Source organism: Diadema antillarum, unplaced genomic scaffold, assembly GCF_040938485.1.
Source record: "Diadema antillarum isolate AM-2024a unplaced genomic scaffold, OU_Dant_1.0 seq00001214_RagTag, whole genome shotgun sequence".
Classification (NCBI taxonomy): Eukaryota; Metazoa; Echinodermata; class Echinoidea; order Diadematoida; family Diadematidae; genus Diadema; species Diadema antillarum.
The window spans coordinates 1,436,335-1,455,518 of NW_027272006.1; the positions used below are offsets into that span (position 1 = coordinate 1,436,335).

The 19,184-nt window shown below is 37.3% G+C and overlaps 1 protein-coding gene across 1 annotated transcript in view; it reads right to left on the reverse strand.

The window, feature by feature from the left end:
- Positions 1-805: 805 nt before the first annotated feature.
- Positions 806-19,184, reverse strand: part of LOC139744844 (potassium voltage-gated channel protein Shaw-like) — a 28,054-nt gene continuing 9,675 nt past the window's right edge. Inside the window, exons 2-5 of the mRNA XM_071655257.1 lie at positions 3,889-4,777; positions 2,388-2,648; positions 1,163-1,171; positions 806-876 (exon numbers count right to left, since the gene is read on the reverse strand). Of these exons, the coding sequence (XP_071511358.1) occupies positions 806-876; positions 1,163-1,171; positions 2,388-2,648; positions 3,889-4,777 (1,230 nt within the window). The remainder of the gene's footprint in view (positions 877-1,162; positions 1,172-2,387; positions 2,649-3,888; positions 4,778-19,184) is intronic.

Consider the following 19,184-nt stretch of genomic DNA (forward strand, 5'->3'; position numbering starts at 1 on the left):
AGGCGAACACACTGAAACTTGCATAAAACAGACAAATTCCATTTTTTTCAAGGAGCATAAAATACATTGCTATAATAAGCTGTTTTTTGAAGTCAAGATCCTTCAGAAATAGCAAGGCGGTATCACACGTCTCCTTTGTAAGAGTACGTCATGTATTCGATCACTATGACAGGTTCATCGAGACAGATTCTCGTAGCAGAATTTTGGAATAATTCTTGTGTGCGCTGTGTGGTGGTGGACGTGTTGGATTGTATTCCTTTGTTACGTCACAAAGCTATCGTTGTCCGTGTTGCCCACAAGAAGTCTTCCCTAGCCGAGGCCATTCTTGTCCTACACACGCACACACTACTTATTACACTTCTTTCCACCTGCGTTTTGCTGCATTCATCTGAAGAATACGTTCCGTAAGATGTCTGCGAAACGCCAAATCTTGGACGCAGTAATGATGCCATTTCAAAATCAAAAAGTCGATTTTCCCCGAACTTTCATCCTGAAGCAAACACAGCTAAAAAAAAAAAAAATGGATCCGTCAACTGCTTCAGACGTCTGTTGTCATGACGGCAGCAATATGTTATAAGGATTCCTCATCCATGAAACATCTTCTCTGGTGCTTAATGAACTTTGACATCATGAGGGTCCAAAAGGGAAGTCAAACTCAAGGTAAAAGTTCATTAGCCCTATGACGTGTACAATGAGGAGCGCGTCATATCGACATTAGTAAGGACACGCCCACTCTTGAAGGTTTAATATTTTCTCCACCAGCCTCATGCTTGGTCATCCACCACTTAATATACTTCCGGGTCACCTATGATTCTACTTCCGGCATAGAAGGCATCTTTGGTCGTCGACGTCCGTTTGGGATCGCCCTCGTCCGACCTAGGGCAGAAAAAGAAAATGAGATTCAATAATTGACTTGACTATTGTATAAATTCCCAAACAAAGTATTATGGCAGAAATGAAATTTGAAACTTTTGAAACTGTTAATCACATCAGCAAAGCGCAAGAAATATGCATACATTCTGGACAACACCTTCCACTGAAAATCAAACATACGGACGATAATGTTTTGTACCAAGGCAAAATGCGTCCTACATCCTTGCTATTAAACTCAGATGAACCGATATAGTACTTGACCTCACTGATGCTAAAGCCCCCTTTTTACAATTGGTACCTTGAAGATAAATATCTTATTTTTCTTATTAGTATGTGTAAATGTCTTCAATATGAGTTATTTCTTATGTTGTATATACAATGTATTACTGTGTTCGGTAAAGGTAGGACGACCCCGAGGAAGAACAGCTGCACTTCGTCAAAATGGCTGACTGGGGGATCCTGCGTCTCTTCATGCTGTACAATTATTTTGTATTTTCTTGTTTTGTATAATTTAAGCGAATGCGGAAAAATGAACAAACAAACGAAAAAAGAAATCAAAGAATATAATGCCTGAAGGAATGTTTCAAAGACTGTAATACTATCATGAACAACAATGGGAACACGAGGCTGGGCAATAAGAGCGAAATACCACGTATTCCTTATACCTAAACATTTAACGACAGACCTGAAGTATTGTGTTCATTTATTAAAATGTATATACATGTATTACGAGCATGATACAATGTGCATTGAGATCATAAATGTGCATGATAGGACGGATAGACATCAAGTCATTTAGACCTCAACATTATTTCCATATTATATAAGATTTTTACGTTTGTGAGATTGTCTGCTGTAGCAGTCACACAACACCATCATCATCCTCATTTCAAATACGATTTCTTTTTAAATTGTCACAGCAGGTTCACCAGTGCTATGATCGTAATGTCATTGTTACAAATAATTATCGGTATCACCAACCACTATCTTACGATTATTCTGAACGTCATCGTCAGTTGATTTCACTATTGTCGTCATCATCACTGTTATCACTGTCACCATATCATGTCTAACTTTAAAGGGATGGAATCGTTTTGGTCGAGAGTGGATTTAGATTTTATCTTTTTGTGAGATGATTAGAGGCCACTTGTGATATATTAAAGAGACTACAATCATAAGAGGAATTCAAAGTTTATCTGACGAAAATCGGTTTTAAATGGCAGAGATATCAAACAACGATGTAAAACAAAGTGGTCCTGGTAAAAGGTGGGTCCCATCTGTTTTTGGATATCTCGGCCATTTCAAAACCAATTTTCATCAAATCAACTTTGAATTCCTGTTAGAATTGTACGCTCTTTCATAATATAAAAAAGGTTTCTCGTTATCTAACAGTTTTGGAAACCTGAAGCCCCATCTCAACCAAAACTACACCATCCTTCAATTGATGTTAATTATCATCTTTTTCATCACAGCCATGACCGTTTTTAGATGTATCTGCTGATAGATTTTCTTACCATTTGGGGCGAAGCTCTCTCGCCTCATCTGAGGGACAAGACTCATTCTTTTCACCATCCTCCGAGGCTTGCTGCCTTCTGTCTCTCCAGCGGCAGCAGTCGGGGAAGAAGCCGGCGACTTGCATCTCTTAGGGCTAAATGTCTCCGCAGCCTCGTCAGTGAACGTGACGCTGATGTTGGTCTTTTCTCCGCGGGCGCTGGCGGCGGTAAACAGGTGCGTTGGTGTCTCTCTCTTCTCGCTGGATAGAAGGGAACCTGATACTATGGCAACAAGAAACAAGCGAGAGGGAGAGTAGCGTTCAAAGATTAATTAAACATTTCAGTAACACGTTTTATGCTGTACGGACTTATGCTTTGTTTGATACCGAGTGCAAAGCTCACCTCAAGCGTGTTAGTGGTTGGTGTTAACTTGTTATCTGAACAATTCAATTTTTAAAGGGTAAACTGCTTTGATTCTCTTAGTGTTTAGAAAAGTTCTGGTCTTTTCTTTGCAGGGACAAGGGGTGAGCGAAATAGAGATATAGCGCAAATCCTTTTATAATGAATTCGTAATCCTTGCTTAAAGGTTTATCAGTTTTGCTAAATGTGATGAAATGAGATCAAGGATCAGTTTGAATTGATTACTAGTAGGATTAACATAATTCCTATGATTTACATTAATTCTAGATAACTTGAAATATACTTGGAGAGGGAATGTGTAAATGAAGCAGGCAAAGTGACTAAATCATTTAATGTCTGCTTTTATCTGTGGACCACGAGAATAGGTGTCTGGAATAGTATAGATATTATGGCAAATTGACTGCTACCGATCCATCCATCCATCCTTCCTTTATTTAAGACTTGATGTCATTTTCAGTGTGAACACGAGATGTGATGTTTCCACCTGACACTATCACTTACATGTATTTTAATTTCTTCAAGGTGTTAAGTTGTACGCGAGGACCACGTGTTCTCCTGTGCTATATGACATAATGTCTTTACATAACTGTCCAAAATATCTTTGTTTATTTCCCTACAACAGATTTTTTAAACACTTCTTAGCATAAGGCATTGGGGTTTGGAGTTGGACATATGTTCTTACTAGGCATCTGATTGGCTGGTCCTGTTTGTCAACTCAGGACAATGCTAGAGAGGGAATATCCAGATTGTCTCATGCCAATGGCTGATGCGGCGTCATTTTAGTCACTGAAATCATGATGGGTCCAGTAAAGTGAGGGAGGGTCTAACATTTACTGAAACTTTGATTATAGAGGATAATGAGTAGTCAACAATACTCAAAATTTTCATGTCAACCTATAATGCTTTACTTTGAAAGGCACCAAACTCGTCACATTATTTCTAAACTTTTTTCTTTGTTAGACAAATTATGTGTCAATAAAATTACTTCATTTACATGCAGCGTCGTGAGAACAAACCTTATGAGTTATAGTCTCAATTTAAAGCATCACAGAGCTAACTCCAACATCGCTGCAGCTGAGGAGAGGAGCGACCAGAAACTCACCTGTCTTGACTGGTAGGTCATCACTCCTGATACTGGTATCATCCTCTTCTGTGGTGGACTGGGTGGAGTAGCCGCTGATGCTGGAGGACATGTTGGCTCCTTGTGTCTTGAGGGCATCAGCCGCTCCTACCAGCACTCGTTTCCTCTTCTTCGGGAGTTTAGCTCTGGCCTGAGCGTGCGTGTAGAAGAGGGCGAAGTTATTGACTATGACTGGTACGGGTAGGGCCAGGGTCAGCACACCGATGATAGCTGTTACAGCTCCTACTATCATCCCTAGCCACGTACGAGGCACAAGGTCTCCATACCCTACGGTTGTCATGGTTACTACCGCCCACCAAAAGCCGATGGGAATATTGGGGAAATCGTTTCTTTGGTCTTCTGCATTTACCCAGCGTTCGGCGTAGTAGACGAGACTGGATGACACTAGAACACCGAGCCCAAGGAACACGATTAGTAGGACCAGCTCCTTGGCACTAGCCCGAAGAGTGTGCATTAGGATCTGAAGTCCGCTCAGATGGCGAGCAAGCTTGAAAATGCGGAAAATTCGGACGATGCGGAGAAAGCCAAGAAACTCGTTGACTGTCCCCGTAAGATGAGTGTGGGCTAGCTTGACCACTGCGTCCACGTAGAACGGGATACACGCCACGATGTCAATCAGATTTAGGACCTCGAGGAAGAATTTGGTTTTGTTCGGACAGAAGGCGAATCGGACAGCCAGCTCGACGGTGAAGAAGGCAACACAGACGCCTTCGATGACGAAGAGAGTTAGAACGGGTTCACTGATCTCCCCCATGGTCGTGTTTGAGGTGACGATGAAAGGCTCAGCAGTCTCCATACAGAAAGACATGATGGAAAGCATGACGAAGGTGAAAGAGATTGAAGCGGTCAGCTGGAGTGAGTGTGAGAGAAGAAAGGAACCATTAGTTAAGATACCATATTATTTACTTCATAACATACCATTTATTACAAGAACAGAACCGATGATTTGTAACTATTAATAATCATTGTACTCGTAGTCGATTTATATGTTTGATCTCTTTCTTTATAAAGGCTTCGAAACATTTTCGTCTTAAGCGCGTTATGTATTTTCATAAGTTTCTTGGCAGCAGGTCAATTGATGAGTGTCAGCACTTCTCTTGGAACTTTCTTGACTGACCGAGACGATAGATACTCATTGTACAGACATCTTCAATGATAATTATCGTCATCATCACAACCACAACCACCACCACAATAACCTTTTTTTTTTGTACCTAGAACAGTCTCATCGAGAAGGACATCTCTTCCACAGCCCTAATACCATAAATGCTATTATTATTTTTATTATTATTATTATTATTAATATTATTATTACTATCATCATCATCATCATTATCATTGTCATCATCATCATCATTATCATTATTATTCTTATTGCCATTATTATTATTATTATTACTACTATTATTATTATCATCATCATCATTATCATCATTATCATTGTCATCATCATCATCATTATCATTATTATTCTTATTGCCATTATTATTATTATTATTACTATTATTACTATTATTATTATCATCATTATCATCATCATCATCATCATCATCATCATCATCATCAGGGCATTACAGATTTACATCCGGGTCACAAGAGAGTGTGGGTAAAACACACTGTCGGAGGATGAAGCCACCAAAAAGAATTACAATCCTTGATCTCCTGTGGAACAAAAAGTTGTCTTCACTTTCCTCTAGTGCTCGGCTGCCTTCATTTTTTTCATACTCTCTTTTAGGCGAGGGTATCATTATCGATGATATTACACGCATTTAGTCAACTAAACTTGATAAATCAAAGAGAGTATGATACCAGTACTCGTGAGTATGAAACCAGGAAAAAAATTAGAAGACAGAATGGATGAGTTTCGTCAAATCGACCCTATATGGATGGTTTGTTTTCATAGCGCCTTGTGTCAGTTTCTCAGTGGAATGATTGCTGTTGTCCAGCATCTCGAGTCTCGTAAACACCTTCCCATCTCGAGTCTCGTAAACACCTTCCCTTAGTTTGTGTTTGTCAACAATCTCACCGAAACAACATCTCGAGTCTCGTAAACACCTTCCCATCTCGAGTCTCGTAAACACCTTCCCATAGTTTGTGTTTGTCAACACTGAGCGATGCTTTGGGCTAATGACGACATAGCGTCGTTTCCACCATAGCAGCCTAATCATGTGATAGCAGCTCATGGAACAATATCTAATGCTTTGTTACTCAGCCACAGTGTAATACTTGTATTTACTCAAATTATGTGGATATTTAAGCCATACACACACACGCGCACGTACACACAAACAAAAAACATTCTCAAGACATACCACACTTTATATCTTATTGAGGTGATCGAAACCGAGTTTTACGAACATTTCTGAAATGGAAGCTTGAAGTTTGAAGGAGAAGTTTGTATAGGAATCAGACGTTTACCGAGGTCTCACGAGCTCACCCTTTGGATAGAACTGATTTCTCTCTGTCTACCCTCCCCTCCCCCCTCCCCCTCCCCCCCCCAATATAATATGCGCCGAAACTGATATACTTAGCGCCTACTAAGTATATTGCAACACATATTTATGTACTTTTCTCTTTAAGGTACGTGTTCACTTTCATATATACTTCCTCTTCAAAAGCCTCATTTATTTTTATTTTTTGTAAAAAAAAGGGGGGTGGGACTCTTTATTACCGATTATGTTAATATAATAGAGCGTGGCATATTTAAAATTGGTCAGATAATTTACTGGTGTTTCATTATCATCCTCTCGTGGGGTAATATATAATTATAATGGGGAAATATGCTGGAGTTATAATCATAAGACTTTTTTCTTTCATCTTTCAAAACTCTGTGGAAATGTCTCCAACAGCTGTTTACTATGTACTAGACTAAAATCAACACAATCGCCAGTCACACATTACTCAGTGGCAATCCCTCGATTAAGGCAACAAAACAAGTGCTCGCCGATATTAAGAGAACGGTCCTCACCCTTAACCCTTAGACCCTCAACCCACCCGACTCTGGCTACGTACTAACTGGTGGTATGTGACTCGGACACAAGATGTCAGCGGTAGAAGTGTGTTAGGACGAAAGAACGTTTGCAGGTTGATGGTTGATGAAATATTCATACTGTCATGGTAATATCGACCGATACTAGCTCGATGTCATTCAAGTCTTTTCACCGGGAACAAAACACACCACTACTCACCACCTGCTACTAAGCAAAATTGATGATATTTTCTCTTTTCATGTCCCATGGACGCTCGTTCTCTTTTCTCTCTCCCTCCCCCCCCCCCTCTTTCTCTCTCTCTCTCTCTCTCCCCCTCTCTCTCTTCATTCTTCCCACTGGAATTAGGTATGTTTTACATTTTAAAGGAGTTGTAGATATAAGCATGGCTTGACGATAAGTTGCAATGTATCGGCAGTTGGTAAATTGACAACATTTTCTGGTTTCAAGTGCAACAAGAAACTTATAGTGTGCGATAAACCGCACAAAAATGTACATGTCTCCTATATTACGTTTATGCGATAAACACGATGCATTAGCTTCCTCGTCATCGTGCAAAGTACAAATTCTCTCTGAGAGTAGATCATGTTAAACGTGTTAAAAGTGTGTTCGCTTCGCTCTTGTGCCCCCAGTCCGAGGCTTTCACTTTTTTTTTTTTGGAAAGCAAGAAATGGCACTCATCTTGATGGCTATGCTTGTCAAGGTGTGAGCATGGCTATTAAAGATAATAAGTAAACGCTTTACACTTTCTTATCACTTCCCTATATAATAACTATTATAGCGAACGGATAATTTCCAAGGAAAGTTTTTTTCTTCATCTCATTACCAAGTAGATGTAACTTGCAAATGATGGAAGAAAATGTTGGAAGAAAGAAATTATTTTAATAGGACACCGATGCGACAGCAATCGGACAATGGAAAACTGAAAGTTTTTTGATACATACACAATTGGATAGTGAGAAAAAAAAGAGATTCCTCGGATTCCATAGATTTTTTTTTTTAAATAAACCATTACCATCAAACAAACAAGTTATAAACAGTTGGCTCGGAAAGTAGCACGTAATGGTCTTGTATATTGGCGCGACTGGAATATTAAACCACCTTATGCGATATGAAGGCAACAGGTTTCTACCATCATGCAGATTCACAAAGGACATAATAAAAAAAATGCGTAGTGTGCACAAAGAGCACGAAATCATACAGACTCTTGGAGACTTTATTCTCTTCTCTAAAGAATCTCTCAGGAATTTAATGGGACAACTATAAATTCTGTCTAATAAAAAAGAAATTTCAAACCTTAACAATACTGCTCATCGTTAAAGCAGGATTTATCAGATTTTTGTTTGACATTAAATGTCAAACATAAAACTGATAAATCCTGCTTTAATAAATTATTCGCTATGTGATCATGACGAAATAGGGGTTTACATTTTAAACCCCTATTTTGTCATGATCACGTAGCGAATAATAAAATACCATATGTATGTTACATTGTGAGTCGCACTAAAAGTACTAATTCGTCATAATTTGTCGCGGCGTGCGATGATAAACTGCTTGAGTTGTACAAATCCTACCAACCAGAGAATTTGATAAAAGAAAAATAATTCCATCGTCATGTCATGAGTACGAACAATATTTACTTATGCTCACATTTATTGCTCAACAAAGGTGGAGCACACGTAATGTGTTACCTGTTACTATGTGAGATGTGTCCCATGCATATTATACACAACCGTTTTAATTGAATCATATGAAAAGGAATAGTTTCTCCTTCCGCATACTGAAACTAAGTCCTTAACATACCATGTTTTCTCCTGATGATCTTATATATAATGAAACAGTCCATTAAGAATGCTATAACTTTAGAGTAGTCTCAATTCCAGTCGTTCACAGTCCCATTTTCTCCATTTAACTCCGAGAAAAGATCCTCATCCATTCTCTTGATAGCTGCCAGCAGGCTTGAAATGAGTCTAATCTGCTTGGGACTTTCCAGTTGCCGCGCGTGGTGCATTGTTAATTAAAAGTCTTTCTTATCGACTCTGTATCTGGCTCGCTTCACAAATACAAGCAGAATCGATATGTATTAGAATGGCTTGAAAAGGGCAAAGTCGCATGGCTCCGGCAGAAAAAAAAAACACACATTTTTTCTCTCAATGTTAGAAAGAATGATATCATGATTTGCGACATGACGCTGAAATGTACCCAGACGTAGTGCTACAGATACTGACATAGGCATGTTTATCATGCTTTTGTAGCAACAGCGCTCTGATCAGTTTGCTGTTTACTTTTATTAAATGGTGGAAGTGTTGACCAGTGATATAAAGTAAGAAAATGCTGTAAAAGTCTCCAAAAGGGTATCTACACATCGCCCAGGACGATAATATTGTTATTACAAACGTGATCCGTTCCCATTAAAATCATACAAAATCTAACCTAATTAATATGACCCATTTCATGAAAAAGTGACCTGGGGGTGTTTCATAAAGCTATTCTTTGAATTACGAACGACTTAAGAACGACTGGAACACGTTCTGGTGTGCTAAAATTATCAGAATTTCAATAATTCAGCACAAGAACTGATCACCAGTCGTTCTTAAACTTGTTTTTAGCCTAAGAACAGCTTTATGAAACACTCCCTGGTCTGCGTTTTCTTAGGAACTGGCGCCCACAACTGGCGCCCATTATGGTCATATACAGGTCCTGCTATCAAAAAGTATAGTGTTCATGAATACATTGCAGATATCCCAAAATCTTCTACAGAATGCTGCAGGCTTCATTTCTGAGTTCGGATGCATTCAAGTATAGGGCCTACTAGCAGAAGGTTTTGCATTGAGTTGAATGGAGAACATAAAGCAGCATTCTTAAAGTGTGTCTGTTTACGTCGATGTATAGAGCAATTATTTGTCAATCAGTTGCAACATCATGTGTCTGTTATCAATATTATATATCACAAAAAAATAACTATAATTATCATCATTCTGTACTTTCATATTCATACAACCCAAATAAAACGCATACATTATACATGCATATCATGTCATGCGTACAGGGCTTCGGTTGATTTCTCTAATAGAAAATCTACTTAACTCATAGCAAGGCACAGTTTACCAGTTTAGACGGACATTGGAACGGTACAGAAAAATTCTTTTTTTATCTCTCTACTAAACACGCAAGAATGAAAGACATGTCAATTAAATCGTTAACGATTAATTAATCATTTTTTCCTTGGCTTTAAGCGTTTCCCATGAAGGACGCTAATTAATAATTGATTGCGTTTGTCGGAATAGTCAGAAGATAGGAACAGAATAAACTAACCAGAACAAGCAAAGAAAACTCTGTAGACCACCCAAAACGATTGCTGGCTTAAGCGACATACAGTCTATCCGAGAGCAACAAACCAATACTACTCAGAGCAGGAAATTTCTACCAACATGCATGGGCAGGCACAGATTATTGCAGGAAGCAAGTCAGATTATTTCCAGGACTGACCAAATACTATACTTAAGGAGCGACGAAAAGTTACTTCTGTTTGCAACTAAAGATTTCTACCAATATCGACTAAAGGTTTATAACATATTATCAGCAACCAAACATTAGAATAGGCAGCAAAGACAGATTACTACCAGGATCAAAAAAAAAGAAAAAAAAAAGAAGAAGAAATGCAACACGGAGAAACCAAAGATTACTAACTGTAAGCAATCATTAACTACTTCCAGTGAAAACATCCAAAGATCGTTAGCAAGAGCGGCAAAGAATACTACCAGGAGCCACTAAAGATTATTTCGAGAAGCAAGCAAATATCACATAGATATTATAGTACTGACAGATCACCCGAATATCACTACCAGGACCACCAAATATTGCTTCCAGGAATGACCAAGGATTACATCCAGGAACCACCAAATGTCACGAACAGAAGCAAAAATTACTTCCAGGAGCACCCTAGGATCACTATCAGGATCGACCAAGCGTTTAGTACTACGAGCAGCGAACAGACTACTGTTACTAACAGAAGGATAAACCAACGGTTAATGTCATTCCCAGGAGAAGGAACTGACGACTACTGATGAATAACCAGAGATATACCAAGAGTAACCAAAGATTGGTACCTGGAGCAGCCAAAGGTTACTGCCATTGGCAACCGAGAATTACAACCAAAGACCATGCAGGAGTAACCAACATTGATACCAGGAACGACCAAAGATTTCTACCACGGGCAACCACAGACTGCTGCCATTGGTAACCATAGACTACTGCCAGGAGCAACTAAAGATTACTACCAGAAATGACCACAAATTACTACCAGGAGCGACCAAAGTTTACTGCCAGGCAGGAACAACTAAAGATTACTACATGTTTACCAAAAACGATCAAAAATTTATACCAGGAGCGACCAAACTTTACTGCCAGGCAGGAGCAACTAAAGATTACTACATGTTTACCAAGAACGATCAAAAATTCATTCCAGGAGCGACCAAAGATTGCTGCCATTGACAAACAAGGATTACAGGGGGAGCAAGAAAGATTATTTCTTGGAAAGACCAGTTAGATTTAACAAACATGAATAATGATATCTGGCCTTTGAGAACAAAAAAAAACAGGTGACCATCAAAACTCAAAAAGAAGATAATGACTATCGGGAACTACAAAAGACCACTAACAGCGACGAAAGCTGATCACAGGGAAAGGCAAGAAAAACGAAAGAATTACAACGGGAAGTGAGTGGATTGAACGTATTGATCATCACTTTTTTCATGGAGATTAAAGGGACTGTACAGTACTGGTTGAGGTGGGGATTCATATTTTGAACATTCTTAAGTGAGATAATGAGAAACCTCTTATGAAATATGAAAGAGCATGTAATTTTAAGAAGGATTCAACGTTTATTTGATCAAAATTGGTTTTCAAATGGCTGAGATATCCCAAAAAGTGATAATAATAAAAGGCGACATGCCACAACTTTATTAGGATCTCTTTGTTTCACCTTGTTTTTGGATATCTCAGCCATTTCAAAACCGATATTCATCAAATAAACTTTTGATACCACTTAGAATCGCATAATCTTTGACATCTCATAAAGTGGTTTCTGAATATCTCGCAAAATGTAAAAAGCTACATCCTCACTTTGACCAGAACTGTACACACCCTTTAATGTTAAGGACGCTTTCCTGGAGATATAGGCCATCGAGATTCAAAGAATTATTTGTTAGCTTACAACTTTCAGTATATCTTCTTTCAAAAATATCACGAGAGTTGCATTTCGTGCTTAGAAGTATCTGCGAGTGGTGGTTATCGATTAGAATTATCTGTACGTGGTACCTGTCGCTTTGTCCTTGTTGTATATATCTTTTCGTTGTGTAAGTTTTTTTTTGTTTTAAAGAATATTTTATTCTTCATCAATGGAAACATAATATACAAATAAATTGATACAAAAATCTCCGGAAAAAAAGTGTTTATCTGTCCGATAGAACTAAAGACACTGCCAATTCTTAGGCTCTGTGTTAAAAGATAGTCACAGGTGAAGATTCTAGCCACGCTATATAACAGTGACTGATGGTTGAAATGAGGCCATCATTCAACAGGATCTCAGGATTTAGTTCGCTATTAAGTCGTTTGCATGCATGGTGCTTTTCAGACAATGGTGAAATGGGAATCAATAAAATAAACTCTTCCGTCTATCGATTCTCCTCTTTCCCATCTTTCCCGCCAATTCACTTCAACCACATCAACAATTTGTTTGGAGGACCTTCTGGTCGGATGACCATCATATTTCCACACTGTCGACACCATCAGACAGTACGACTGGTTATTGACGTACTACGTCAGAGGAGCAAAGATGCCTTGCAAAATGCTGTAATTAGAGAATATCGTAAAGGTTTTGTGGAGTTTATTGTACGAATGGTAGAAGGCAGAGTAGATACAGGGAGTTAGGACCAGCCGGTTGGCCATGCGTGTTAGTCGTCATTGTTACAAGGTTCCCTCTACTGCCGCTTGGCTGTGAGGGAATCATTTTTCCTGTTCAACGCCATGAGGCGATTTTCCCTTGTTCTTACACCAGACACGCTATAGATAAACAGGGAAACAAAGAGACCGATGGATTAGACAAAAAGAGGTGTGAAAAGAAATTTACTCGAACAGTTTACCACATTGAGATTTTAAAAACAAACAAACAAACAGGCATACTAAAGCAACTGCTCATTTTGGAGCAAAACGAGACAAAGAATAAACAAACCAACATCACAAAATATGATTGCAGTCCGCGTAGACAGTGCAACGCCAATACAGCTGCATTTGAATTTAGCTATTTAGTGTACACCCATTGGACACTCCTTTTTTATTGAAACTGAATTCACTTAAATTCAATTCTATTATAATTCATTTCCGTCAAGCAAAAGGTAAAAAATACACAAACTGTACGTTTGTCAAATCACATTTGAAAGAAGTGCTGAAGTATAATACAAAATATAAGAATATGACTAATCACCTAACAAGAAAATGATAATAACAATAATAATAATAACAACCTGTTGCAGGGCATAGAAGGACTTCGGGGCAAATTAAAAGAAATAGACATCTTTGTCATATGCGAATTAGGTGTCTGCTACTTTGTTATAATTAAGAGACCGAGACCAGTAATAAGCAGGCTGCCATGCAGGTAGTAAATTAGGACAGTGTCACAGTCGTTTGCTTGGGTACTATGATGTTATCAAGTTTTGAAGTGTCACCTATATCATAGTTCTCCAGCCCTGTAAGAATGGCAGCAGCAAGATATATACATGTATCGCCAGGTTAATTCCTTTCCATTACGACCGATGCAACGCTTTATGGCAAGTCTAAGAAAGGAGAATGCAGTGTGATAAATTGTTTATACAGTTTCTAAATGTCTATAAACTGAGAGCATGACACGTTGATTTATTTTCATCTCAATCAAAATTATTGAAATGTTGTGAATAAACAGTGTTGTTATTGTTGTGGTTTTCATTCCGTGCTCCAGTTTCCGTTTGATGATTATACTAAAAATACATTGAAAATAATATTGAGAGAAAACAACCTTCATCAAAATCAGGCATACACACATACACACACGAAATGTGATATTCCCAAAAAGGCTGATTTCGGAAACTATTACCAGCCAATTAATCATCACCCAAACTAAATGAGATAAAGATGATTTTCTCCTCAATAGTCTCCCATTACCAACACACAGAATTATTCAGAATCCCCTTCAATTCTAAACTATTCAAAGAAAATATAAGCAAAAATACATACACACACACAAATAGGCCTAATTATATCTGGACGTGTGTGTTGGTGTAAGTTTTATTATTGCATTTATTGATATCATATCAGCTCATCTCATATACATAAATTTTGTAATATACTTTATCTTGTGTTTCTTACAATTAACTTTTGTTAAGCAATATAATTTGCCAAAGTAACGTGTAATTTGCATAGTGTGTTACGTTGGAGGGGAATAAAGTATGATTGGATTGAATGTAACTGAATTGAAGTTAAATGCGTGTGTACGTGTATATCATCTTTATCTTATTTGAGAGATGTACTAGTTTATAATCTTTCTGATATGCAATATTGTTACAAGATTATTGACAAAAATATATTTTTTCTTGCATCTTTTGGCAATTATTCCCTGACTATGACCTCACAATCTCTTATAAAGTAACCATAGTACGGTCATTGATGACCAATAGACTTGAAAATAGGGGAACTGAAAGATTCTAAGATTTTTTTTTTTTCGATTTATGTTTAAAAAGTCTGTTGACTGTCTTGTTAAAATGATATTGTCAATTTGAAGAGGGATTTCCCCTCGGCCTGCCATTTAGACCTCACTGCGAGCACTTCTTGTAGTTTGGAAAATTTCATCATTACGAAAGTCCTATTACACAAAGAAGCAATATCTGTGCTGAAAACATTTCCATCGTGTTACTGAGGTAAATATATCCTTATTCCAACTGAGGCTTTCATTGTGACCTTTCTGTTACAACCGTTCAACAATATGAAAAGGCAATATTGAGAAATATCGTAATGCATATTTAGGGCAGTCTGTTATGCGTCTTCCATATTAACGATTCATTCACTTATGGTGTGAAAATTCTTATTCAACATCTAGATTAATGAAAGCTCATATCTACCCAATGGGAATCACACATTATAAAAACGTGCGTTCAGTCCATCCCATCATACTTTGATTTTCATCGTACTATTGACGTATAGCGGCCGACAACAAATTTCCCTTTACTCGCTGCCCGCTGTCTCCGCCCTGAAAATTTGTCGCCTCGTGCAGGTGAAACCGATTCGTGCTACAAGGAACCGGAAGTTGGCCACGTGGCAACAACTCTTACGAACTTCCGGTTTCAATGTTTCCATCCAGTGTCTGCACTACGTAGAGGGAGAGAGGGAAGGAGAGAGAGCAAAGAGAGGTTGTACAGTGTGTGTAGCTCAGATTCTACCAACTCTCGGAGGAGAGAGGGAGAAAAAATGATTTGAGTTCCTATTTTTTATCATGGATTTACACCTGTTTTCTCTTTCAAGAACTATGGGGTTTTGGTATGGTCCCTATATTCCTAATATTTCAAGACGTGGAATTGACTGCAACTATTGTTAGAACTCTTCTCATAGACATGACACGATCGAAAGGATTTATAAATGATTCAATGCATTTAACCAAACTGGCACAGTGGTTAGGTGTAACACGCAATAGGTGTGGTTTCGGTGCCTTTCCACAATTATTATAAGACTACCCTATTATCATTATTGTTATAATAATAATGATAATAATAATAATAATAATAATAATAATAATAATAATAATAATAGTAATAATAATACTAATAATTATTATTATTATTATTATCATTATTATTATAATTATTACTAGTATTATCATTATCATCGTTATTGTTATTATTATTATTATCATCATCACCATCATCATAATTATTATTACTATTTTACCATTGACTGGAATTAGATCAGTTAAAAATATGTCATGGAACAATAGACCCCAAGTTGCTTTGATCAACTAGCTGAGATTTTATTATGACAGTATATCATTCATTTGATGCACTGGGAACCACTGCAAAGTAAAAGAATAAAAAAATACAATGTCGTTTGCTTGTAACATGTGTAAAGTGTTCATATAACATGACACCAAAATACGATGATTCTTTTTTAGTATGTCCAGCACTTATAATTTGAGAGGAACAGCTAAGAGATGAAATTGCTCTTCCTTAAAAAAAGAAAAAGTTAAGCGTAACCTTAGTTACCATTAAGCTAGATCATAGGATGAGATTCAGTTATAAACTAGGCAAGCGAATTTCCTTAGTGATTTTGATAGAAAGGTAAACGAATTTCCATCTGATAACATCATTCTCTTTGAATGTTTCTAATAAGTGCAATTATATCTTAGCGTACTTTGGAATATCATTTTGTATGCTGTATACTTGGTATAATTATGAGGGAGATATTCATTGATGACGGACATGTATGAAATAATTCTTTGCAAGCTGTGTGTTATCATGGCAACCACAGATGCAATATTGATTGACAGATTTAACAGACATTGACCGGAGGAGGCAGGGATGAGGTAGATTTTAAGGGGTTGAATTTGCCTTGTAAGATACATAATATTTAAACTTGTCAATACAATAATTGTGCTGGACCCCATGGAAGAACATGATACAAAAGAATATCTCTGAAATTTGCAATCCGTCATTTTTTATGTTTCATGTAATTATGGTATGAATATTGTTTTTTGTACCTTGATATCTTTTTTAATCAAAAAGAGAATGCAAACACACTTCAGCTTGATCTCATGAAACAGTGAACTTTTATTTTTCGGAATGAATTTGAATACATTTTTCATTTATATATCACTTTTGTCATGTTTGTTTCCGTTGGAAACAGTCCAAGATAATACAACTGGGTAATTTGGGAACTCATTCTTGTAACATCAAACACTTAAAGTGTGAAAGAGGTAGAATATTTCAGGAAGTCATATTGACTATCAAAAAAAAATGAAGGTACAGTAAGATTATGTGACAGGATACATGAAACATACAACAAATTTCCTGGTACTCTTTTATAACCAGCTTTGCGTAAGAGAAAAAACCCCAACATAAATCATGATACTGACACGTATAAACAAAGCAGTGTTTGCTGAGATAATTTGAAATCTCACCAACAACAACGTATATCGGACGTAATTTGGTCTTGAACATCTGATGTAGACAAGACCTCCATAATGGAATACAAAGAGAAAGGAAGCCTTATGTATATACGTATCATTATAGGATATGCATTATACCGGAGATCGCTTAGGGTGGGATTTCACGGAGCACACGAACGATTTGCGAAGGACGCGAATGGCAAAATCCAGCATTCGTATTTTAGTCTCCAAAAGATCGCCAAACGAACGTGTGGGTTCGGAAGCGTCGTCAATTGTTCGCAAATGTCGTTTTTACGTCGGCGAGAATTTCAAAAAAGTTTGATTTTTTTTTTTGCGAACCTTTTCCGCACACTTGGTCGTGATTTACTAGTGAAATGTTCTCGAAATTGTCTTTAAAGCCTCGTCATATGCGCAAGATCTTCGCAAGACACGCGCGATGTTCGCAAAATGTTCGTGAAACCCCAAGCAGATTCCGAAACTTTGGAGAATGTCTTGCGTATGTTACGCGAAATCTGCGAAGTTTTTCCGATCATTTTACGACGTAAAGGCAAACTGTTCGCGTACATTTTGAGACATTCTCGCGAACGTTTAGCGCACGTTTGGGGGATGTATGACCGATATGTTTTCTACAAATAAAAATCGTAGCATACATCTAAACATCAAACAATTATTAACAACTATAGTAACAAAAGAAATTAAAGACTAGCAAAGAGAAAGAAATGTTTGATATACCAAAAAAAAAAAAATCGCAGAATACACTTAAAATTAATCTAAAGTATGTCAAATTTCATTTGAACTATAGAGATTATGTGTTTGACGAACTGCAAAAAAAAAAAAAAATCAAATGCTTTACTAGTGGAGATAGGTCCTAGGAAAAAAAAAATGTAGGCAAGCACACGATAGAGAAATGAGAGAAAAAGAAAGGAGAAATAGAGGAAAGAAAAAATTCAACTCAAGACAGCTTCCACCTCTCCTTGGGTACATTTTCTCCCATGATTATTGAAAATGTTTCGTTGTTCGCATTTCCGTCGCGTGTTCTTCGTGTACCTAAACATGCTGTACTTTAACAATAATACACACGACATTCGCACATACGTCGTGGAAACTTCGCACAAATTGCGCAAGAATGGTTTTCGGCTTCATTGTCGGAACGCATTTGGAGAAAAATTTTTCCGAATGTTGGATTTTGTCATTCGCGTCCTTCGCAAATCGTTCGCGTGCTCCGTGAAATCCCACCCTTATACGGAAGCGTGTTTGTGTGTGTTGGGGGGGGGGGGTAATTTAATGAATGCCTGCATTTTTTTTTTTTTTTGCAGTACAAAATAAACATATTGACCATTAAATATCTAATAAGATAGATACTTTTTAAAATGGATATTGTCTTCAAGCTCCGAACTCGAAAGATGTGTAATACAACTATAGTAAAACACATACATCATCATTTCCTTTTATGCTAGATAAGAAGAAGAAGACAGTTTGAATGACCATTAACATTTCGCTCAAAAGATTAAACTGGTTTGTGTTCTCTGTTGTTTTATGTTTTAGTGTTATAATGTATAACGGTATCTACTCACAGAAATTTGTGGTGGGGTATCACAATGTATGAATCAATACGTTTACTTGTTTTTAATTTACCATTTAATTCATCAGTTCAAGTTCAAGTTCAAGTTCGAATTTATTCGTTTCTCCACAATAAAGTAATATAAACATAAATCTCACTTTCTTGAGCGACAGAAACAATGCATGTAAATTTGTACAAAGAAAACAACAATAATGGGAAAAATTAACAGTATCAATACATTGCAATTGTTGCAGAGGTAACGAAAATGAAAGAATTGCCAATTTATGCACTGTGTGAAAAAACGGAGGGACCCACTAAAAAGACAATGCTTGTAGAGTGTGGGCCCCTCTTGTATTAAAAACTCGATGCAAAATTTGATTGAATATAGCAACAAAGCAGCACAAAAAGTTTGGCACAAAAAGTTTAGCAGCCCACTAAGAGACAGACGGACAAACAGTTACACACAAAACAACAACAAACAAAATAATGAGCATGAGACAAGACTGTTATCAAGTAATCAAGA